The following is a 24,975-nucleotide window of genomic DNA, read 5'->3' as shown; positions in this document are numbered from 1 at the left end:
CCAGCATTACGTGAGCTGAAGAAAAGTAGAAATCATTGTTGCTCAAATGTTGGAATAAATCTAGATGTTCCTTAACTAGGCATATAGAATATTTCAGTTATGCATATTGGTTTCATTTTAAAAATGACTAGTTTTCAAGAAATTAGCATTGTTAACAGAATTATCAATACTTATGAAAATCAAGCAACTTTTATATAGGTGTTTATGAGAAAGGTCTGTTAATAATCTCACATAAATAAGAACAAAAGAAGCCTACAGCAAACAAGGCAGAATGAGAAGAAATTTTAAAAAATTAGGGTTGCACTCTCGAAAAATAAGCTGTTTTGGTAATGGTGTGTATGCCAAGGTGCTCAAATGAATTGGTAAAGAATTGGGCAACCCTCAGAATTGTTCACAGGTTTTATTATTTCTGTACCATCTGGTCAGAACACATTCTAAAATCTGGCAATATGCCTGATTACTAAGTTGTGGCTAGCCAACAAGAACTGAGAGGAAGTAATTTGGAAGGTTTCTTTATGTGCCAACAGAGTCTACGTGTAAGTAATTTAAAATATTTTTTATAAGTTGGTACATTTTTACTAATGTGAACTGCAATGCTTACACTTTGAAAATACCCTCTTGAATGTTTCTCACGTACAAGTATATATATATTCATCTAACCAATTTGCTCTGTCCTTCCTTGAGTGTAAGTGGTAAGAGTTCTATTTACAAGCATTTTTCCAACATTAAGTTGATACTGAACATTAATAATAAAGATATTCTAGTATTTTTAATGTGTTTCAGAAACCTACAATAAAAGTGTGAAGCTGGGGTACTGAACATCCAAATGTAGTCCAGAATGCTTTGCTTGTGTCTAGGATTTTCAATATTCTTGTGAAAAAACACTGTGATCCTGCAGAACAATTTTTGCCATGCTAAAATTAACTCCCTTTAATACACACACTCAATTTATGCCACAGGAGTTAATGCATTTCTGAAGGTAGCATTTTAGCAGTCTCTTTGCTCAAAGTTCATTTTAAACATACTAATTTTTCCATAGCATGATGTTTCAGACTTTGGAACCTGCTAGTTGATTATACATAATTTTTATTTTTTAGGAATGGTAAACTTATTGAAGAAAATGAGAAATATATGCTAAGAGGAAGAAATACAGAACTAACAATAAAAGACATTAAAAATATTGATACAGGTCCTTATATCTGTAATGCTAAAAACAAAGCAGGAACTGATAAAAAACAGACATTCCTTCAAGTTTTTGGTAAGTACTACATAGTGTGTTCCATTCTTCTTTTTTTAAATGTAAACAATAAGGAACTGAGATTGTAATTGACAGTTTTCATGGGAACAGTATTCCTGAAATGTGTCTTCTGATGAAACATACAATGTATAATACTGCAGCTTTTTCCTTCCTGTTGGCTACTCTAACCTTTATACCTAAATTTAATTTTGAAAAGGCTGTCTTCAGAGTTTGCTTTTCTATTATTCAGATACAGTAGAGACAAGCGTTAAATTGTTAATTCACTCTGATTTTCCTTTACAAGTTGGCTGCTTGCAAGAAAACCAAGAGCAGAAAAAGGTGAAAATTCTGAAAGGGAGTGAAAAACTGGTTATTTCAGCTTCTAAGAACCAGATTTTTAAATGAGGAAACACCAGGTTTTCCTGCTTTTTTGTTCGGGTTTTTTTAGGTTTTAATTTGTTTTGTCTTTTCTTTTTTAAAGTACATGATTGCAGATGTAATCACAAAATTGTCTGATAGGAGTGTCAAAGGCTGAAAGTAATAACATAAAAACTCTCTCTTTCTGTGTTCTACCACCCAATCTATGTTCACGATTCTCTCCTTTACATAGAACTACTAATTTCTTTAAAGTCTTGTGTAACTATAACCTAGTGAAAGCAAGTATCTCTGAGAACATAGAAAACCCCATCAGGATCATTGTGCAGGATCAAGACTGTAGCTTACTTATGAAAAACCTACAAAAAAGTAATGTGGTGGGTTTTTTTACATTAACTATAGCTTGGAGTAGAAAGACCATTTGTATTTTGACAGCTAAACTATATACTTAGAACCTTGGGAAATTAAATTTTAAAATGAATAGTAATTTATATGAAGTGAAAAAGAACAAACATAGGAGGCTAATCCAGTAAGTTTCACTGAAAGAGCCAACCTGTTGGGCTGGGTAATGTGGTCATATTGGATCTGGGAGCCTGAGGCTGATCCGTGGTGTCAACCATGAAAAAGTTATTTGTGTCTGTGTGCCTTCCACTGTCTTTCCTGTTTGGGAAGCTCTTCAGAGCCCTTCGTGGTGTGTATCCAGTCTTTCATACTCCAGATGGGTTGCCCAACTATTGGTTTACTTTGTTGTTCTCAGGAGTTTGAAAGTTATTCTTAGTTACTCCTCAAAGGAAGGATGATGAAATACAGCTTTATATTTCCTCACACCTTCAAAATATACAGCATCTTAAAGATTTTCATGGAAAGCCAAAACATTTTATTCAACTGTATTTCCAAAATAAATAAATAAATATGAAAATACCTGAATGAATAGAAAAGATTTGCTAAATTTTACATGAGTTTAGGGACGTTTCAGACAGAAATAATTTTGTGTGCATTTTGAGTAATTTTAAGCGTGGCTGAAATTTGTTTAGTTTTATTTGCCAAGGACAAGGTAACTTTCTAATGTAAGGAACAGGGAAAGGGAGATACCAGACTGAGTATTTTCTGTAGTACAGCATTTCGTCTTTCAGTGGCCAATGTTCTGGAGACTTCCTGGAAAGGTAAATCCAAATCATTTAATATATATAAGGAGTCTGTTTAATCCTTCCTGAACCTACACATCCTTTTTGTTTCCATGACACCCTAAACTCCTAAAAAAATTAATCATGTGCACAAAAAAAAAAAAAAAAAAAAAAAAAAAAAAAAAAAAAAAAAAAAATTTCTTGGGGTAAATTTGAAGCCTGTATAGAGCCTGTTCATTTCTGTGGCTTAAAATTCTCATTCTAAGATAAGATGTGAGGAATAATTCTGCATGTTCTTTACATCAAATGTCTATATAATTTTCTCCTACTGTGGAAACCATTGAGTATGAACCACACATTCCTGTACCTGTCTGCTTATAATCCTCTGTCTGTGAAATGGCAAGACAAAAATGGCACACATAGGATTCCTGTCATAGGGAGAAGGTGCCTGTTCAGCATCACAGTGCTGCTGCTGCTACTGTGATCTCTCACCCTCTGCTGTTCTGTCTCTCCACCACTACTGATCTCCTGTTTCCATACAACTCTACACTGTCTGCCAGGTCTCTTTCCTGAGTGGTTATAGCTAATTTAGAATGCATCATTGAATATGTATATTGAGAGTTATTTTTCCCATGTGCTTTACTGCTGGATGTATTTCAATTAGATTATAACAAGCTATGTGGTGTTAGTTTGACCTTAGGGAAGAGTGTCATAAATTAAGCCTCTTACCTTGTTTGTAATTTCTCAAGTTCAGTGATATTTTAGTCTAATACTGCCTTTACAAAGTTTACCTCTATGAAACCATGAAAACGTGGAACAGAATTGTATTTTTCCCTACACAGAACTTTATTCTTCTTTTATCTCTTTCACACAGGCTAAATTTACAGTCATATACATAACCAACAATGCATTCTACTTTGCCCTTAATGTATTAAAAAAATATAACCTGGAAATGGCAAGGCAGACGGTTGATTACTATAGATAAATAATATATAAACATCCAGTCTATGTTAAAATGAGTTACCAAATGACATTTCCCCCACTCTGTTAGCTTGTTTATTTCACATTCCTACTATCTTTAGTTTCAATATACAGTGCCAAATCCTTGAAATAATGACTGTTTCCATTACAGCAGGGCTCTGGTAGGATTGAAACTTGTAATGGCAGTAATGTAACCATAATGCAACAAACCCAAGAGCAACATTATAGCATTTCTCAATGAAGGACTCAATGAAGCTGATGAAGGATTTGGAGGATGTTTTTCAAGGAGTGGTTGAGGGAGCTGGGGTCGTTTAGCCTAGAGAAAAGGAGGCTGAGGAGAGACCTCTGAAACCACTGTAAAGGAGGCTGAAAGAGGTGGGAGTTTATTTGTTCAATAAAGTTACATGTATTAGGACAAGAAGTAATGGCCTCAAGTAGGTTTAGAGTGGATATTAGGAAGCATTTCTTCATTGAAAGGGTTATCAGACATCAGAACTGGGTGGTGGTGAAATTACCACCCCTGAAGGTATTTAAGACTTGTTTAAACATATTACTTAGGGGTATGGTTCAGTTAAGGACTTGTCAGTGTAAGGTTAATGGTTGGACTCAGTGATCTTGAGGGTCTTTTCCAACCAAGGTAAGTCTGTGATTTAAAGGGAAAAAGAAAAAAACCAAAAAAAAAAACCTAATCAGCCTAACTGATTAACTTTGATTAAAGACACATTAATGTTTTGTAAGACTAATGCTTATATTCAGAAGATATTTTTTACATCTTATTTTTTTATCTTCTTTAGCTGCTTATTTCCACTCCTTTATCACTCAAATATTTGGTGATACCATTCAATGATGCATAAATAGTTGAGGTTTCTGTCCTCTGAAATTCTCGAGAGTATAGGTGTTTTGCCTACATAATGAATGATGGGATAATCTGAACTTATAAATTTTTTTAATTGGCATTTTAGTAGTTTCTGACAATCGTTTCATGAAAATCAAATGAGGAAAAAATACCACAAGTCACTAAAAAAGACCTTTTATGATTCTTATATGGTTTAAGCATATCATATTTTTATTTTCAGAATGTCTTCAAGTATAATATGAATCCTGTATAGCAAGAAGGCTTTTGCAGCTGTGTTCAACGGAACTTTTATTGGTTACTGAGAAAAGTATATGCTGCTATTAATTTCTTTCCTGTAATTAGGCAGATGAGAGGAAATCTAATGGAAATCTCTTGCCTTATCCCTCTTAGTTATGCTCCAAATGTTAAAATGGAAAACATATAAGTTAATTTAGGCCTGCAAAAACCATGCATCTTTGAACTGGAGAGACTGAAGTGAGTCTGTGATGAGACTGGCACCAGAGGCTGCCTAAATTTTTGTGTTATTTTAAGGCTCAGTGACTGCCTTCTTTTTACATTTCTAGTGCCTGAAGTGCACCTAGTTAATAAGCTAAGTAAATAGATTAATGTATGGTTTTGTTTTATTCTCTTTTTGCCTAAGATACTATTCAATACATACATGGAACCTCTTTATTTAAAATAAGTTCATTGCTAGACTTAGAAAAGGATTTGCATGAATCTGTATGTGGAGTTTTGCCTGCTCATCCCAGGTATTATGAAGTGTGTACCTACCAACTGAACTGCAAAAAAGTGAAATTCACCAGTTGAAAATGTATCAGTAGTTCATACATTTCTTGTATTATTTCTTCCTCCTTCTTACATCCTTACCTCTTTGGAACACATCTATTCTTTAAAATAAAAATTATGCAGTCTGTAGAGGCAGTGATGCCAGTTTTCTCAGGACAGAAGTCTTAAATCCCTTTGAGTGCAAAGTAGTAATACTGTTTTAACATGTACAAAGACTCAGGTTTGTCATGCAATAAATCAAGTCAGCACTTCACACTGGTGTGTGTGTGCAAATCCTTATTATGACTGGAATAAAGTTTCAGATAATCTTAGATATTTCTTTGGTCTCCAGCTTGTTTACAAAACTGGAGTTGTACCAGCAGTTTCCAGGAGGACTGGGTTGCAGTTTTGCTGCCTGATTCAAATGTGGCTGTGCACGAAGATAGCCTAAGAGTGTCAGAGTAATCATGAGATCCTATCAGGCAGAGATCCAGACATATACTATCCTCTCACTGGTAAATCCATGTTTCTTTTAGTGATGTTTCAAGCAGGTCTGTTGATGAGATATAATCCGAACTATCTCAAGCTTTGTATATGCATTGCTTCCCAAGTCTGATGAATCTCCTGTCAAAGATATGAATTCTGTCAATTCAATAAATTGTGTGCCTTTTCAGAGGAATCTGTTCTGAGCAACTAATAACAAACCTAGAAACTCAGATTATCTTTTATTTCAACTTCCTTTTTTTGTAGTTCTTTTGTGGCTTGTTACACCACTGAGGAGAGTTTCAGCTTTTCTTAGCCAAAAATAATGTCCTGATGCTCTGCTTACTACCTTCTACTGCATACAATAAAGCTGGAGCCAGTTGACATTTCAGGAGCTTATCAGGGTATTTTATTTCTCCAAATGATATCACTTACCACAGATTATATCTTAATGAAGCAGGATATTAGTTTAGTGCTTTGATAGGTAAAATATTACTTGCTTTTCATATCTATGGAATAAACACACAGTAGATTATTTGTAATCATAAAGGGTAAACAAACAGTAGCCAAGCAACAGAAGGAGTTTGCAGGTAAGGAATGAGAAGTGAGACCACAAATGATATAGTGGAAATGGATGTAATGAGTCTAAACATGGCTTTACTTTTTTTATTTATTTATATTTTAATTTTATTTTTATTGATGATGCTGAGCACAGCATCTCTAAGACAATGGTAATAAACGAAAGAGCAGTCATAAAATTAAAAAGGAGACTAGTTATAAATAAAACATTGTTTACCATGAGAACAGCTGGTCACTACAACAAGGCTGCTGAGAAAAGCTACGCAGTCTCTGTTCTTGGCATTTTTCAAGACTGTGCTCAACAATTCCCTGAGCAATCTGGTCTGAATAGGGTCTGCTGACCCTTGCGTTGAGGAGGAGGGCAGTGAAGATGACCTCCTAGAGTCCCTTCCAACCTGAATGATTCTCTTTCCCCTTTGGCTTCACTAACATAACCCAACATTACTCTTCTACACAGCATGCGCTTTAGCAACTCCAATGTGTTACCTGTCAGTTTATTTTCTGGTTCATGTAGTATAAACCATACTAGTATTTCTTCAAAAACAAAAGCACATGGAAAGTATAGTGAAAAGTGACACTAATGTTGACAAAGTCAATGTTAAGAGCTGGTAAAATTTAGTTTGCTCATGTAAACTTAATTCACTGCTTTTGAGTATGAACATTTTGAGCCATATTCTTATTACATTATTACGTACTATTTTTTCCAGTGGTATGAGAGTCTTATTTGATGTGTAAAGTGGATAGGTTCAGAAAAAAACTTATTAATCATTATAAATGAGTGAATCTATAGGAGCAAAACATTTTTTATGAAGATCCTTGAATGTTATGGAAGAGAACATAGGATATGCATAGTTCTACAACAGAATTCTTGTATGATATGGTACAGATAAGTCTTCTAAATAAAAGTCTTCATATTTATCCAGAAATTATATTGCATTTGTAAGTGATAAGGTACAATACAGTCTGAGAATTGTACTTGCTGTGTTCTTGTGGCTACTGTGTGAAATGATTTGAGGAATGCAAACAATCTGGAATCTTTTAAGGTATCTTACTACCACCTTACTTGGTAAGGATTAATAGCTTTTCATCAGAGGACTTTTTAGTTCTTAATAGTGTTAATGCCAGTACAATATCAGGGGATATTGTTATCAGGGGATTTTGTTAAATTCAGTAATTTGTATAAAGCAGTTGGATATTGCTTTATTGGATCAAAGTCCAAGAATAATTCTTTATTTTTTGCTGAATGATTTGTGTTTGCAGACAAACATAGATTAGCATAAAACCAAAGTTCTCCTGAGGCAGGAAGGCACCTCTGGAGGCCATTTATTCCAACCTTTTGCTCAGAGCAGAATCAACCACAGAAGGTGTCCCAGGACCATTTTGAACATCCTCAAGTAAGGAGACTCCACAGTCTCCTGGGAAGCTTGTTCTGCTGCTTAGTACCTCACCCACTATGAAAGGTTTTTCCTCTTGTGCTTCAAATTGTGCCCATTGCCTCTTGTCCTGTCACTGAGCACCACTGATAAGATTCCAGCTCTATCTAATAGATGTTTATACACATAACTAAGATCCTTGGAGCCTTCTCTACTCAAGGATGGATTTCTGGCTCGTGGTCAACTACATGTCCACCAAGATCCACTGGACTCTCTTTGCAGAGCAGCATTATAGTCATTCAGCACCCATCCTGCTCTGGTGTATGAAGGTATTTCTGCCCAGATGCAGGATTATTGTTCAGTTATTGAATCTTTGCTTCATTCTTGAAGTGCCAGAGAGCAGTGAGGGCTCACTGGTCCCTGAGGAACAGTCAGGAGCAAAACACATTGTTACAGTTCAAGATAACTTAAAATTTTTGGGTCCATGAGAAGAAAAGTCCAACTACCAAGGGTTGGGTAGAAGCATGAAGATTTATTTGACAATTAAAACAATAAAAGTAATATAACCCCATTTAAGGTATTGCAAATATGTTGTGAGGCAAAAGACAGAGAGAAAAAGGAGAAGATACAAGGAAAAGAGAGAGAGACAGAAAGAAAGAGGTGGGAAAGGAAAGAGTAAGAAAGTGGGAAAGAAAGAAAAGAATAAAGGAGAAAGTCACCATCATGGGTCTAGCAATGTCTGGTAAGAGTTTCTTGATCAAGATGGCATTCTGATCCTGGACAGGGTCTGATGTTGGTGAAGGACAAAATGGGGACCTCAGTCTTGCTTATACACCCCCAAATTTCCCCTGTTTGTTGCTGCTCCTTTGTTGGCCCCTAGGAAGAGAGGAAACTCATATTTCCAGCTTGCCTCCCCAGGAGGAGAGATGTCATTAGCATAAGTCAATCAGTTGCCCCTTATCAGCAGGTGACCAGGTGTCCCATTCAATTCAGGGGGTTGGCAACTGGCCCAGCTGAGGGAACCTCCACCCAGCTTGTCAGTCAAGGTGTCCTCACCACCACCATCATGAGGGTCATTGAAGTGCCTCCCAGGTGGTCCTATTGCCACATGGAGAGGGCCATAGAAGACAGGCTCACCTGAAGGGGATCTCCACCTGGCTTATTAGTCCTTATCTCCTTCAAAGTGCCAGTCCTACTGCTAGCTATTTCCCTTCCAGACAACTTAATTCACTTTAAAATTGTCTTTTGAGGCAACAAATATTCTACTGGTTGGAATCTCACACACATGAGCACAGCCTCAGGGCAGAGGCCCCATCAGCCTGGACCTATCCCACACTATCCCAGGGAGGAAGCAGACAGCCTTGAGGTGTCAGCTCTGCTGAGTCCAGATAGTCAGACATACAGAAATGGTTGTTGTGTAACTTGGAAGTCAGAAAAGGTGGTTTCTCTTATAGGTGGTAATGTTAAACATTTGTTAATCTGAAGTGAAAAACGTGAATCTCCTTTATGGGAAAGAGAAAATAATTAAAATATAGATTTTTGACATGGTTTTCTTTGCAGGATGAGTAATGTAACTTGTATTTTTTACAGTACAGCCTCAAATAGTGCAACTTAAAAATGAAACCACATTTGAGAATGGGAAAGTCACCCTCATCTGTGAAGCAGAAGGAGAACCCATGCCAGAGATTACTTGGAAAAGGGCCATCGATGGAATAACCTTCTCTGAAGGTGATAAGGTAAATGAGCCTTTTATATATAAAATGTCTAAATATTTATTGTGTGGCTAATCTTTTTGTGAGCAGAAAATAAAAGAGACATTAGTTCTAAATTCCTCTGGAAGTGGAAGGAATAACTACTTTCCGAGGTATTAAGAAAGCCATAAAGATTGTAAATTAAAAACAAAACCAAACCAAACAAAACCACCACAAAACCAAGCAAACAAGTGAAAAACAAAGAAAAAAAAGTGCTGGAAGGTAATTCATCTCATCAGGCCTCAATTTTCACACATAATTCCCATTAAGGGTTTCCATTTTGTCTTGATCATACTGCCTTGCCCATAGACCTTGACTATATTTGGACTCTGTCCAGTATTTCTCAAAATGCTTTTTGAAATCTATAATTAAATCATCATGAATAATTTAGGTTTCTTCATTTCACACTTCTGATGGAATATTTTCCTATTTTTCCTATATTATTCTTCAAACAGAGCAAGTAGACTATGACTTAAAATAGAGCCTATTTGACATTTTGTTTTCCCATTTTCATGTTTTATTACAAAAGTAAATTTAGTATACAAAGATTACAGTATGGCAATGAAGAAAGTCTCTAACTGTGGGAACAAGAGCTGTAATTAGATAGAAAAGTGAAAACAAAAGGGGACAGTGTAATGTTATTCCTAACCATGCAGGTAGCAGGCTGTTTCTATAGAGCTCTTTTTCTTTTCTTTTAAACAATTGTCTTTTTCTATGTAAACAAGTATTCTTAATTTCCTTACATAAGCTAGAGAATTTCTTTGTGGTGGCTAAAGTATGAGATACCATCTTTGTGGCTGGCTAATGCAGAATTTTTACTCCAGATAATCAAACAGCAAAACAATCTTCTTGCAGATGTTTGCATATTCATAGCTGTTGATTAAACAAACAGTTGACAAACTTATAAAACAATCATGCCACTGAGGGAATTAGGAAGATTACAAGTCAGTTAGTAGGGAATTGCTGTATATTTAGGAATTATGTACTTCCATGACTTGTGTTTTGAAGGAGAATGTTTAATTTGGTCTAGTCTGCCATTTGGCCTTTCCTCAAATTGAAGCAGCTTATGTGAGGCTTTGTCTATCATTTGCCTGTGTGATTTCCATTTTGGAGCAACATAACCATCATATTTATGTCATATTTTTTCTAATAGTTGTGCATTATAAAGAACCCAAAGAATTTCTCTCTGCCTTAAATATTTCAAGTCAAAGGTCATCTTTCTGACTCACAAAGACTATACTTGGTTCAAAGGTTACAAACGTAGCATTTCATCTTTTTCTGGAATGTTCCTAAAATAACCTTGTTATATCAGAAATTGAAAACTGAAGCAAATCATGGAAACAAGCTGAGAAGCGTTGGTACAGTTGAAACCTGAAATTTATTCAGGGCTTATGTAGAACAATATTACATTCTTAATTCAAACTGCAGATTATTAAACTGTCTAGATGTGTTACTATAGCATTTTCTGAACTGTGGTTCAACTGAATAATACTGACAACCAAATTAAAACCTATATTCAGTTTCTACTAGTGTGCTGGTATACTGAATCTGGAAACAAAAAGAATGAGAATAAATGCAGCTACATGGTTTCTGCTTGTTCTTGACAATGAAAGAGCTCAATGTGTATTGCTCCTGGAAGAAGGGTTTTTGCTGTATGGTGAATAAATGCTCTGAAACACTGTGTATGTTCTTGAGCTATAAAACATGCTGCTGTATATGCTCTGTGGTTCTCCAGCTGTAGAGTGCCAAACCCTGGGCTTGTGCTTTCCTACCAGATTAGGAGATTAGAGGAAAAAAACTGGCTGTGATTAAATTATTGAATAATTGGTGAATAATAGAGCAGTATTCTGCACACAGAAAAAGGAAAGGGTGAACTCAAGAAAATGCAGAGAGGCATTTTAAGATTCTTAAATTGAAATTATTACATCTATGTGACAAATTTTCAAGTGATGTCCAATCACCAGAGATGCTTCTGTAAACATAAAAATCATCTACATTAAATGAATTGATCTTTCAAATTTTTTATGAGTTTTAAAGCATTTTAACTAAAAATATACTTACAGCATGACTTCTTTCCGTAGAACGTGGAAGAGTGGCTCCAACTATATTATTAGCCTGCTAATAATAATTAAAAAACACAGGAAACATTGGTCATAGTTTTAAAATATGCTTTAAATATGTAGCTCCTCAAGCATGTTATTCTTGTTTTGCAAGAATACATTGTGTGGATCAGGAAAAAAGCTGAATGTGAGAATTCTTAGCCTGCATTGATTCAAAATACATTTTTTCAAATAGATCAGGACATAGGCTTTTCTGAGTTTTGAAATTGTTGTGTCCAAAAGAATGGAAAATATGCACCAAAATCAAAGATCAAATAAATAACACTGCTGGGCTTAAGATGGATAATGTTAATGAGTATGAAGTCTAGAATTATCTCTTAGGAAAATAAAGTTTTGGCAAAGGATTTTTCAGTACATCAGGAGTGTGAAATTTTAAACTTGATGTGAGGTGAGTTCAAACCAGAAGCAAAGGAGTCTTTTCCTCTCTCTTTTTATCAGTTAGCCTTTGGAACAACCTACCACACAGTGTGTGGTACCTCTCTGATTGAGAATTTGAAACAAAAGGGTCTTCCCCCTCCTTCTGACTGTTCTTGAAAGTTTAAATGGAAAGTTTTTCAAGAAGTCTCTTCAGATGACCTCTATAATCCTTTTATAGCTCTGTAACCCATAAATACATGAGTGGGTAAGCCCGAGTAAATGAATGATTATGAATGACAGAAAGTCTGTGTCTCATCCTTAAAGATTTGAAAATGGAAATGGACACACAGTCCAAGACCAGAGCTTCATCTGCTCTTTGAGTGTTAAGTCAAAACTCTCTGCTTGGTGCATGTACTCTGCCACTGTGCCTCTAGTCCCTGTCTCCCCAGCATTGCACATCCTTTCACCAGCATGCCAACCTGTCCATATCCCTTTTGGCTGTGATTCTAAATTATATGTTCTACAGACCCCTGTGCATCCATCAGTCCTGGCCCTTTTCCCAGTAAAAAAAGGAGGCAGGAGAAGATGATTTTTTTGTAGAACAGAAAGAGGAATAGTTAATTCATTTGATTTGCTGTAATCACTTATTAAATGATTTTTTGGCATACTTATCTCTGTACATCCCTGAAGGGGAGCTTATCCTGATTATCTTATACAAAAATGTCATCGGTTGCTGTGCATACAGTAGAAGTGTGAGGGTAGAGTCTCATACTTTGTTTTCCTAGTTCTAATTCTAGCAGAAATGTGAAAGCTGACCAATGTTGTTTGCAATAACCATCTCAAGCCCTGTTTTGGAGTACAAATGACAATAACAGATGGGGCCTGATACAAAGCAGTAGCTCTTCTCTATGCAGCATCTGTCCGAAGAGACCCTCTTTACCCTGAAGAATTCATGATCTAAACATGTAAAATGAGTGAAAGAAGTCACTGAAGACAGGTCACAGTCCAGTATCTGAGCCTCAATTTTGATGGTGCCACATGTGTAAATTAACAAACAAGAAAAACAAAACAAAACCTCCCCCTCCACAAAAAAAAAAATAGTAAAATTTGAAAATTTGCAGCTTGAGTGTTGGATTTAATATATGTAAAATTGTACTTTATTATGTACATATTTGATACAGATTCACCAGACGTATTTGAAATGCTTTATGCTATTCTCTTCATTATACTATTTTGAAATACTTTATACTATTCTTGTATCCACAAGTGAATAAAACCGTCTCTAATTTTAACTTTATATGAAGTCTAAAGAGATAGCTTGAGTTGTGCTTCCTTCCATCTACTTAATATTGCAGTAATAATCTGGATGTCTGTCATTTCCTGTGATAGTGTTTCTAAATATTGCAGAACTCAGAACATTAATTAAATTCTTTTCCAAGCTTGAATTCACTTTATATTGACATGCAAATCATAACTATATGGAGCTTGTAGAGTTTTCTCACATTTTTCATGAATCAGGCAATATGCAAAGGTAAAGAATGTGGGGTTCATTCTGTAGGCAGGTAAACTGCTTTTTTCCCAAGCCTGTTAACTCCACTTTACCTAATAAAAATGTTATTGAAAATAATCTGAATTTTTTTTTGGCTCCCTGTATATTCTCTTGTCACTGCACCAAAAGAAGCAGTGTTACAGTGTCAACAAATCTTGTTGCCTTTCTTATGAGGTAGTAATGAGAAATCAGCTATGTTTTTGCTCATCTAGGATCAAGTCTTAATTTGAAATGAGTTATGCAAAAGCAGGAAACTCAGATGTTACCAGGGTATTTTAATTGATTCCAGAAGATTTTTTTTCCTTTTCTGAAATACAAAAATCCTGGTCTTTCTAAATAAGTTTTAAGAACTGTTCTTTGAAAAGTTGGAAAAATATAAGAGGTGAGAGTCTCCTTGCCATATTAAAGATAATTCACAGAATCATAGAATTCTATGAATTCTGTGTTGGTTGGAAAGGTTGAAAAGGACCTCAAGGATCCTCTGGTCCAACCTTTCTTGGCAAAAGCATAGTCTAGACAAGGTGGCTCAGTGTCCTGTCCAGCTGAATCTTAAAAGCATCCAGTGTTGGAGAATCACTGGGGAGATAATTCCTGTGGCTGATCCCGTTGTGGAAATATTTTCTCCAGTGTCCAATCGAAATCTCCCCAGGAGTAACTTGCACCCAGTAGTCCTCATCTTTTCCATGTGACTCCTTGTAAATAGAGTGTTCATCGTCTTTTAGCCACCCTTCAAGTACTGGGACATAATGATGAGGTCTCCCTTAAGCCTTGCTTTCTCCAGGCTCAACAAACCCAGTTCTCTCAGCCTTTCCTCATATGACAGGCTTCCCAGTCCTTTGATCATCTTTGTGGCTCTTTTCTAGACCCTCTCCAGCCTGTCTGCATCTTTTTTGTATAGCAAGAAGCAGAACTGAATCCAGTGTTCCAGGTCTGGCCTGACAAGTGCTGAGCACAGTGGGGTGACGACTTCTTCTCTGCTACTGATGCCCTTGTTGATTCAGCCCAGCATCCTGTTGGCTTTCTTTGCTCCTGCAGCACACTGTTCACTCAATATAGAGCTTATGGTCCACCAGGACTGCCAGGTCTGTTTCTACAGAGCTGCTCCCCAGCTGGGCAGCTCCAAGCCTGTGTTGCATTCCTGGGTTATTTTTTCCCAGGCGCAAGATCTTATGCTTGTTGTTGAACTTCATGAAGTTCTTATAAGCCCGTTCTTTCAGCCTGTGCAGGTCTTCCTGCAGGGTGGTTCTCTATTTAACATTGTCCACTTCCTGATTTAGTTTAGTATCATCAGTAAACTTCAGTTGACTTGTGATGGGCCCAGGAGGATTCATTCCATAACTTCCCCAGGGAATGGACGAATGGGCTCATAATCTTCCAAACTGTCTTGTAGATGAGGATTCCATTAGCCTTCTTCCAGTGTTCTGGGATGTCATATGTACATGTACAAAGTTATAGTTATGACCTGTTTTACCAATATGCTGTGTTAAAAGCTCCTGCATACAATATCATAGAATATTTTGCTGTTGTAATATTAGCACAGGCCTGTGGGCCAGAATATTTTACCTTGCCAGATGCTATTGCGTTTGATTACCCAATTGAGACACTCTTCAAAGAATTTAATCAGACATCAAAGATTTGTTTTAATTTTGTTTTTAACCTCAAATGAATCATGATGAGCTTCACATGCTAAGGATATGAAGTAGAAGTATAAGAATATTGTGACTGGAAGAAGAAGGTAAATAAATGGACTTGGGAAGAGTAAAAAGCATGAAGGTGACCTTAAATGTTAGGTTATCAGTGCTGTTGAGAATATACAGATTCATACCCTCTGACACATGCAAAACATGGTGCACATATAAGCACTGAGTGCGCTCTCACCAGTCATCTGATCTATAGAAATTTGCATGTTTGGGGGGTCCTTCATTTTCTCTATGGCATGTTCAGCTACAGTAATATGAAGTTAGGACAAACTCTTCAGTTAACTAGAAGCCAATAGTAGACTGTGCAGTTTTAGAAGGTGATAGCGTTTTAGTAGGAAGATTGATTTTGGAGGGGTAAGACTGTAAGCACTGAGAGAAAAAGAGCCGTTTTCCTGTGTGAGCTGATGAAGCATTACAGTAGGAAAGCTGTAAGCCAATGTGGATATTTCTAAGTCCTTAAGTGTCCCAGTGACTCATCTGCACTCCATCCACTCCTTTAGCTAAGAGTGTCTGCAGTAGTACATAACTGAAGCCAGAAATTATTTTGATGTACCATAGCCTCTTCCAGAAAGCAGGCTTGGTTGGTGGCTATGTTGACAACTCAATACTAAATTTCAGCCATATGGCCAGCGGGCCCTTCAGATTTGTTCCTCTTTCAGGAGAAACTTTAAATGTTTCTCCTGAAACATTGGGTCAGAGCAGACCCAAATGGCTTTACATACATGCCTGCACATATGTATCCATGTTGTGTGGATTACTGTATTATTATATGAACTCAGAATTCTAAGATTTATCCACTCTGTAAATGGATAATCATATTTCTGCCTAGTTTATTTTTCAGACTTTAGAATTTTATTGCATTTAATCCATTGGCTTATGTGCTACCTATATACCACATCAATATTTTTTGATACTTCCTGTGGGTTGTGGTGCTGCATTTATTGGCTGGAATAAAGTCATACAGGATTGGAAATGGCATTTCTTTCGCTTCCAGTATCAGCTTTTTCCGTTTAGTAATCAGTGATGATATTCTGTCTCCTACATTAATGAAGACTGAAATTACCAGGGAACTTTTTCTGGACCAACATTTCCAACACACAAGTGCTGCTTGGACTCGAGTATTCATTCATTCCATGCACTACACAAAAGATCATTTCATGAGCTTTTGCTTAAGTATCAGTTGTATTGTCTGCTAACAGTTTAATAACTTTCAGATAGCTCTTACTTGTCTGATGAAACAGAGATACTGCATCTGACGATGCATTAAGTGATACAGCCACAGTTTATAGACTGCATTGATTTGGTAGTGTTCACTGGTACTGTAGGACATTCTCCAGAGACTTCAGAAATGTTACATTTTTTATGGAAATTCATAGGAAATGAGCACAATGAACAGCAGAATGCTAGCAAAATGTATTTTATGCTATTATAATCTGTCAGCAGTTTTTGTGGTCTGAAAGACAGTTTGAATACCCTTTTATATTAGGAGAAAACAAGCATTTTGGTGATTGGCAAAACCAGGATGAAAGCAAGTAGCCTGTATTCTACTTTTCAGCATTTTGTTTAACAAGTTATCGAAATTCTGTGTAACAGTTACTTCTTACTAATTTATTAATGGCCTTATTATGCTGGTAGAAAACTCAGTTTCCTATCACATTTTCACTGTACTTTCTCAGTGTGTGCATCTACTCATACACTGTCTTCCAAAAAGTCAAGTTATGGCAGTTTAACGTGATAATAGACCAGTGTGTGTCTATCATATGAGATAAAGAGTTTTATTTCTTTGCATTGGGAAAAGTGAAGACTCATTTGCACCATCCCTTACTGACAGCTTCTGAAATTCAGCAAACAATATTTCTTGTGACTGTGTAACTGGCCCATAGACCTGAGCTGTGATTTGTGGTCCAAATAACTCCCTTCTATGCATGGACTCAACTTGTGCTGTTAAAATTTCTAAATGTTGCAATGACATAAATAATTCTATCAACAATAAGTCAGTTTTGTTTTTTCTATAAATATCTGTTTGTACAAATCAAATTACTACATGTATGCCAAAGGTTAATGTGTTAATAGCATATGGTATTCTTTACCATATGATAGATAATAAGATGATAATCAAACATGCTTTAATTTATCTTGTAACAAGCTGATACATAATGTTAAAGCCCTCAGGATTATATTACTTGGTAAAAACTAATGTAATATTACCCTGTAATTTTTTCTCTTCTTAAAATAACATACAGTTATAACATACAGAAGTGCACATTTAAAATATACATTTGCATCAAGAATACCATTTTGTGAATATTTGGACTTCCAAACTGAATAAATACCATTTTACCAGTGCATTTCAAAGCTTCTTTTGGAGGTGTGATCTATTGATCAAAATGTTTTAAGCTAGAAATGTGAAAATAAGTATGGAATCACATAATAAACTAAAGTGGCCTCCTTTAGAGATTTAAATGTATGGGCAAAGAAGAAGAATTAAAATGCATACAAATTAGACAAACAGAATATTTACAATATGGAACACGCAACATTATTTAGACCACAGTTATCGGTGGTCCCTTATCACATACTCAAAATTATTTAAATAATAACAAAAATATAGTAATCTCTATTGAGATAGAAGTATTTTATTTAAAATTTTTTTTATTAAAAATTTTTTTGGTCTTTATTACATTTGTAATAATATTTGTTAAGGTGAAATTGTTTAGTTATAAAACATTACAAATTACATTCACCTTTTAACAAATGACAGAATTCTAAAAAACATGGAATTATTTTTACTCCTAAGCTACCCTCATCAAATGTATTTTTGGCACTTTTATTAGTAAATTTGTTTCTTCAATAAGGTGTTGGGAGCTAGTTGCTGTGCAAAGCAGAGAAAACTCTTACCCCTACCAGCAACCTGTGGTCTGTGGCTGTTTGCTGCTCACAGCCTCCTCTGCTCCAACATGGGTTTTCCCCCACAGTCTGCAGCTCTTCAAGAACTACTGTAGCATGGGTTTTTTTTCCCATATTCATACATATAAATGTAGAGATGTAAATGATGTATTGCACGATAACAATTACGTAAAGTAACTTGAAAAGAAATATTTATGGGCCCCCTCAGATATGTCCAGGTTAGCTCATTTTCTCCATTTTCCCTGCTACTGTAATAATTTAATGTTGTTTCTTCAGTTGCAAAAAGCCCTTCATGATTTTGGATGTTTGTAAGCAAAGGCTTTTTGATCTGTGACATCTGGATCTGTGTCCTCCTGCAGACAATTTCTCTGCTTATCATGGCTAAAGTTATCCATTTCTCACCTTCTGTGCCTTTCCTTCCTGAAGGGAGCCTTGTTGATTAGATATCCTCTTGCAGAGCTCCACCTCATTGCAGTTTCTAGAAAAACTTCCTATTTGATGTCTAGCCATAATGATTTTAATAAAAATGACCTTTACAGGAAACTGAAAAGGATCCAAAGCTGCATACTAAAACTGGAATAAATTATTATTAGTCCAGTTACAATGATATGAACACATTAATCCAAGTTACCTAAGTAATATAGGGGAAAAATGAACAGTACTGTTAAAATTGTTATGCAAAAGAATACCAGTTTTCATTGGTCTTCTGAGAACTGAAGTTGACAGTGCGTATTTTCCTAACTTTAAAATAGATATATAAATGAAAAAAAGTAAGAGAAGGCTTAACTTTTCATCATCATCCTGGATTTTTCTCCATACAAATTGCTTAACCTTGCACCGCAAACCCCTTAAAATGAAACCTAACCAGAACTATGTTCCCTTTCCTGTCTTGGGTCAACTGTAAGTTCTTTTTGTCCATTTTGTACTGCAGTGAGCTTAAATGCTTTTTTTCATTAATTTATAGATTTCCAGCTACAGGTTGTTTTTGTTTCTTTCTACGATTCAGTTATTACAACAGAATTGCCTCCTCCAGTCCCAACTAATATAAAGACCTAATCTTTGTTAGACCTCTGCCATACATTGTACTCAGCACAGAGCTAAGGGAAAGCAGATTTTGATAGGAATCTGATGATTAGGGACTTGCGAGCATAAAGAAAATTGGAATTGCCCCAGACCAAGGCGACCTCTGGCAACGCCGGAGACCCTGCACTGGCACAGTGCTGGGCTTTTAATAGTAATAAGAGAGTCATAGTTTTTGAGCTACAATCCCTGCCTGATGGGAAGCTGGGATACTAATACTTGATGTTTCCTTATTCTTTCACAGTTTTCTAATTTAATGTGGACAGTTCAATGTAGTTTAGTGGTATAGTTACACTGTACTAGTGATTTCTACATCTGAAGTAATGTTTACTTCAGGTTTGAACTGACCAAAACCAGAAACAGGACCAGAATGAAATTCCTAGACAGAATAACCATGTCTCTGCTACTAATGCAACATTTATATGTTATTATTCTTGTTCAGATGCACAGAAATTGAGTAATCACTGAAGAATATGGCAAATCACAGTATTTTAAGTCTGAGCAGTCATAGATCTCATACTGATACATGTTTGGAGCCATATGCTTTGATAGAGTCTTCCCTTACTCATGCTTTTCAGTAAGATCTTGTGGGTTTGCACTGATGTTACGAATGTTTTGCAACCATTTTAAAGATTTACAAAGCTGGCGTATGATAACCTGCGTTTCATTCTCTGTTATCCAACAAATCAAGTTACAGTAATATTATCTAAATTAAGGTGTAATTGCATAGAAAAATCGTTATTTTTAGTGGCTGTTTTATGTAAAGTCTATATTGAATATATTGAAGGGTGCTATACTTAATGGTCTTCCACCTGAGAATTTTGCTGATCTGTACCCATCTGAGTCACCTATGTTAATACTATCATAGCCATTTTGAAGTAGATTCAGGTCAACAAAATTCTTAGGATTAAAACCATTAAATACAGTATTTATTAGTGAATCAGAGGTGTATGTGTGTAATCATAATAGGTTTATTATTTCTGTTATAAACACTCATCATTACTATTGCTATTTTTTATGGCCAATATTAATGCTTGTTTTCCTCTACAAGCTTTTTTTCATATTATACAAATATTTTTGCCATTGATAATCATCAACCATAATTTTTTCCTTGTGATTTTCATCTTTAGTGGAAGTTATCTTGAATGGATGACCATATTTTCTCTCATTTTTATTTCATACTCTTTTGTGAATAAAAAACAATCAAGGAAAGAAGTTCAGTTTTCTGTTCCATGTCTTAGTAAGCGGCTTTAGTGTAATGTATATCCCATGTCACCTCATTACATGATTTAAGTTTGAAAGAAATACCAGAATGAATGAATTAAATATCAAGTTCATAATTTTTTAAAAATTTATATAAAGCTTTCAAGAATATGTTTTTCCTGAGATTGCACATGCTGTTAACAACCTGCATCAAACACACTACTATTACCAATATAAATTCTTTAAGAGTAAACTGCTATGCCTGCAGATGAACGGGGAATCAAAACAACGTTTGGTTTTTTCTTCAAGATTATTTTTTTGTGACTTCCCTGGTGTAACACTATACATCTATGAACAATAGGTTCTTCAATAATGTCTTCCTTGTGGAAAAACAAATTCCTAACAAATTCAGGAATTTGCAGCATGCTGACATATATAAATATTTAACAAGCTGCAGTCTCCTATAAAAATCAATGAAGCCCAAGACACTGCTGTAGCATTATTCTGATACACTGGACATTAAGGCATATGCACGTAGCAATACTCTGGAATTTTCTGCTGTCTCCAACAGGTGCATGGATAGAATACATTTACCTGAAGAGAATGGGAAATATTGTGAATATACCATCCATAATCCAGAAGGGAGCTTCCATCAGCTTCTACACGATGATGGCTGTTGTGACTAACAGCCCTTTCTCATCATCAAAGGTAGATTTTCAGACTAGGAATTGCTGGTCACTTGCATTTAATAGTCTTCTGGAATTTTTTCATCATTTAGTGTCAGTATGTCAGGTTGCAGGAGTTCTTATCTTTCATGCTGCTTCAAGGAACAGTTTCATAAGGAATTATGATTTGCTTAACTCTCACATATAAGAAATGTCAACGTGAAGTATGTCATCTGAAATTTTCCTCTTGTGGATAGCAACACAACCAGAAATCAGAAAGTTGCCAAAAAAATTGTTATTCCTAAGATTTATGAAATTCCAAATTTGATTCCAATAATCGGTATTTGTTTTTTTCTTGAAATTTGAGTGATGTGTACTTGGAACATGACTAAGGCAACGTAATGAGTTAGCATTTTCTGACAATTTGATCTGAAGAAGAAAGAGCTAGGCATAAAATTGAAACAGGTTTTTTTGTGTGTGTGTTTTTTGGGGTTTTTTGCTTTGTTTTTTTTTTTCCCTATCCTGCCCAAACTCCCTCACCTATTTGAGGATCATGTACATCTACAGCAGCCACTTTGAAGGAATTTAAAAAGTCCCAGAGTTTTTAATTGTTATACATTCTCACAATTACTATTTTTTAGTATGTTTGCACCATGTTTTACAAAAGAAACAACATTATCAATTCTAAGCCACTGTTTATTCATCTTTTCTGTTGTTAGCTCATGCAATCCATGTCCAAACCAGCACTAAGTTACATGGTGTCAGAAGACACATTGGGTAAATATGTGACAGGCAAAACTGACCTGCAGTGGTGTAACTATGGACAGTAGTGGCATTTTGCTCACAAATAAGCTTTAACCATTAGAATAAAAATAACTAAAGGTATTTCAACTTGTCTAGTTTTTAAATTTAGGTATTTTTTGCTTTCAAATTTGCACTTGGACTTCAAGGGATGAATGAGTACTCTCTCAGCCAAATGGTAACCTCTGTGGGAGGGAAGATAATCAACAGGAAGTCACAGCTTCTCTAACCATCCAAGTAATATTACCAAAATCCAGCTACAAACAAGTCACCAATTTCTGCATCTGTTCTCGCTTTCCACTCTTACTTTCTGCCAACTCAAAATGCACACTTTGGCATCCATACAACTTCATCTCATTTGGTGCTACAGTTCCTCAGTGGGAGTTGGAGAAATGGTTGAAAAAATCAAGCTCAACCAGTAATTGCACCATCCACCTCTCTCCAAGTACAGCTTTCTACAGCTGAAAAAAGGATGACAATTTCTGAGCATCATAATCAGCTAATTCTCCCCTTCTGAGAAATTAGACTTTTTTACTGCGGTGTTAATGGAAATGTGCAGATGGAACACTTCATGGTACTTGAACAGGTTATTCTGTCCTAAAAGCTGTTCTTGTCTCTTTGTGGATGTTGCTATCTCATCACATGCCTATTGTCTCTAGCAATCATACCCTGGAAACTGTATATCTCCTTTGCATGAGGAAACCTTGAAATACCTTGAAATACCTTGAATGAGTTATCACCATTCTGGTACTGCCTTGGAAACTCTGGAACATGGTCTATGGACCTGAGTACCAATCAGTCAGGTCACCATCAGCCAGTCAGGACTTTGGGGTTGTTCATGTGTGGAACTACAAATCATGGGACAAGTTGGGGAAGAAAGCATGAGATAAAAAGTCAGGTAGTACAGTGGCATATGTAGCATGACAACAATTTTAGCAAAATAAGAAATATATATTTACTTCACAGAATCTGTAGAATTAATCTCAAGCTATGAGATACTTCCCATTTTATGATTACTGCAGGATTCATTTGTCTTGATCTACATATCCTGAGTAAGAGCATTGCAAGTGCAGAAAGTTCTCACCCATTAGTTTTGTTTTCTTGTTTTCTTCAGAAAACACCTTGTATACTTCAGTGTTGTTTAGATGGAGAACTGTATATAAGAATTCTCTTTTCTTTGAGAATGACAGAAAACTAGAAACACCTAAAATGTGTCTCTGCTGAAGATTTGTCTCTTGTGTTTTAACTTTATGCTGGTGATGAGGTTGTGGAGGAAAAAACACACCACTAAAACCCCTGCCCAAACCATTTGTGAATATTTCATTAATGACAAAAAATATTTTTATTTCTTAAGATTTTGTTATAATTTCCAAAATGATGTAGAAAAGTAAATTCTGAGCCTTACCTGTCTACTATTTTCAGGACCCACAATGGTCTGCTTATTGCAATTATTCTTGTGATGTCTTAGAGTGTAAGCACCTGTTAACATACATGCCCATTGATCTGTCTAAAGAATTATGTATATCTGTGTGGAACTGTGTTGACTACATATGTTTTTCAGACCTCACTGATTTATTCATGCTCCACAGTGATAAGTGAAACAGAGTACTTCAGTGGATTAGGAGAAATCATGAATATTGAACCACAGACACTGTTGAATGTTAGAATTTATGTTTTTTGTCTATTTTTTATACTTTTTATTAATACTAAGAAATAAAAGCACATGTACTTACTCATCTAGCAGAAAATATATATGTATTTTATATCTATCCCATTATGATGTTTGAAAGGAAAAAAAATCCAGTTCAGTAGGAGTCCCTTACTATTTCAGGAAGACTTGAGAGTTACTGACATGAGTAATTTATAGACATTTTATCTGTATTTTGATTTATCACCAGTGGAAGCTCCAGTGTTTTTTTTTCTTGGTGGGAATTTCAACTGAGGACTACTGGGCAAGTGCAGTGTACTTTGTGTTCCCTTCATGTGTGCTGTCTCTTGTTTTTGTTGTGTTACGGTGCCAGACATGGTGCTAATGAGGTCTCCATACTTAGTGCAGGAGGGAAATAATCCTCAGAAAGATTTTACCAAGGATTTTAGATTTCTGGTGGGTACAGTCCCCAAGGTTAGTGCTGCCTCTGCTTGACATTTTTTATTTTCTGTTCAATAAACACAGTCTTCAAATGCGATAACTGATAATATGGATCAGTGTGAAGGCAGATTTCTACTTTGTCAGTATATTCTACTTTTGATAGTACCCTGTAGAACAACACAGTTTCAGTTTTCGCTTTGGGCTAACGCTGCAGATTCAATTTTTGTCTCAGCTTCTTCATTGCTCTCTGTCATAGTCAATTTCTATGTCTCTGCTGTGTTCTTAATGTTCATTCCTAGCTGTGCTTCAACATGACTGCATGGTTATTGTCCTTTTCATGCCATCACAACTTGTCCGTGGCATACTTACCCAGATCTTTATTAACCAAATAATACTGTAGAAGGAAGTCCTACAGTCACACCAGTAATGTAGAAGTCCTTGTGAAAATTCATTATACTCTCTAGCGTTTTTCATTTGGATGTGTTAATCTCCAGCATATTTTGGGAATCTTCTCTAGACATAGGCAACTGCTTCAAAACATTTTCTTTATTTATTTGATTGTGGCATTTTCTTGGTCTGGATTTGCAGCGATGTTTTCTCTCACATATTTGTTTGTTCAGGAAGGTCAGCCAAACAGTTTACTTTTAATCGGGCACTGCACCATGTTTGTGAAAAAATTCATAGAATTGTTGACTAATCCGTCTGCAAAATAGGACAAGGGAACAGGACTTCTTGAACTGTTCATGAAAAAGCCAATGTATCATACACATTCTGAGCAGTGCTGCAGAAAACTGCTTATTTTATTAGCCTTTTCAAAGAGACTATTTTAACCAGTTTATACAGAAATAGTAGAAATTAACTTTAGTAAATTAATGTTTTATGGTAATTTGTTTCATTGTTCCGTGGTTTTGTGGACTTTTGCTTAACGTAGTAGATTCATCTCAAAATGCTTCTAACCATGTATTTGATAATTAAAATAA

General features: G+C 35.7%; 1 protein-coding gene across 1 annotated transcript in view; it reads left to right on the top strand.

Annotated features, from left to right (window-relative positions):
* The window catches only part of NCAM2 (neural cell adhesion molecule 2), a 245,780-nt gene that overhangs the window by 145,402 nt on the left and 75,403 nt on the right, over positions 1 to 24,975 (top strand). Inside the window, exons 7-8 of the mRNA XM_071755255.1 lie at positions 1,098 to 1,258; positions 9,364 to 9,509. Of these exons, the coding sequence (XP_071611356.1) occupies positions 1,098 to 1,258; positions 9,364 to 9,509 (307 nt within the window). The remainder of the gene's footprint in view (positions 1 to 1,097; positions 1,259 to 9,363; positions 9,510 to 24,975) is intronic.

This window comes from Heliangelus exortis, chromosome 1 (assembly GCF_036169615.1).
Source record: "Heliangelus exortis chromosome 1, bHelExo1.hap1, whole genome shotgun sequence".
In the NCBI taxonomy this organism is placed as follows: domain Eukaryota; kingdom Metazoa; phylum Chordata; class Aves; order Apodiformes; family Trochilidae; genus Heliangelus; species Heliangelus exortis.
This window is presented reverse-complemented; position numbering and strand designations above follow the sequence as displayed.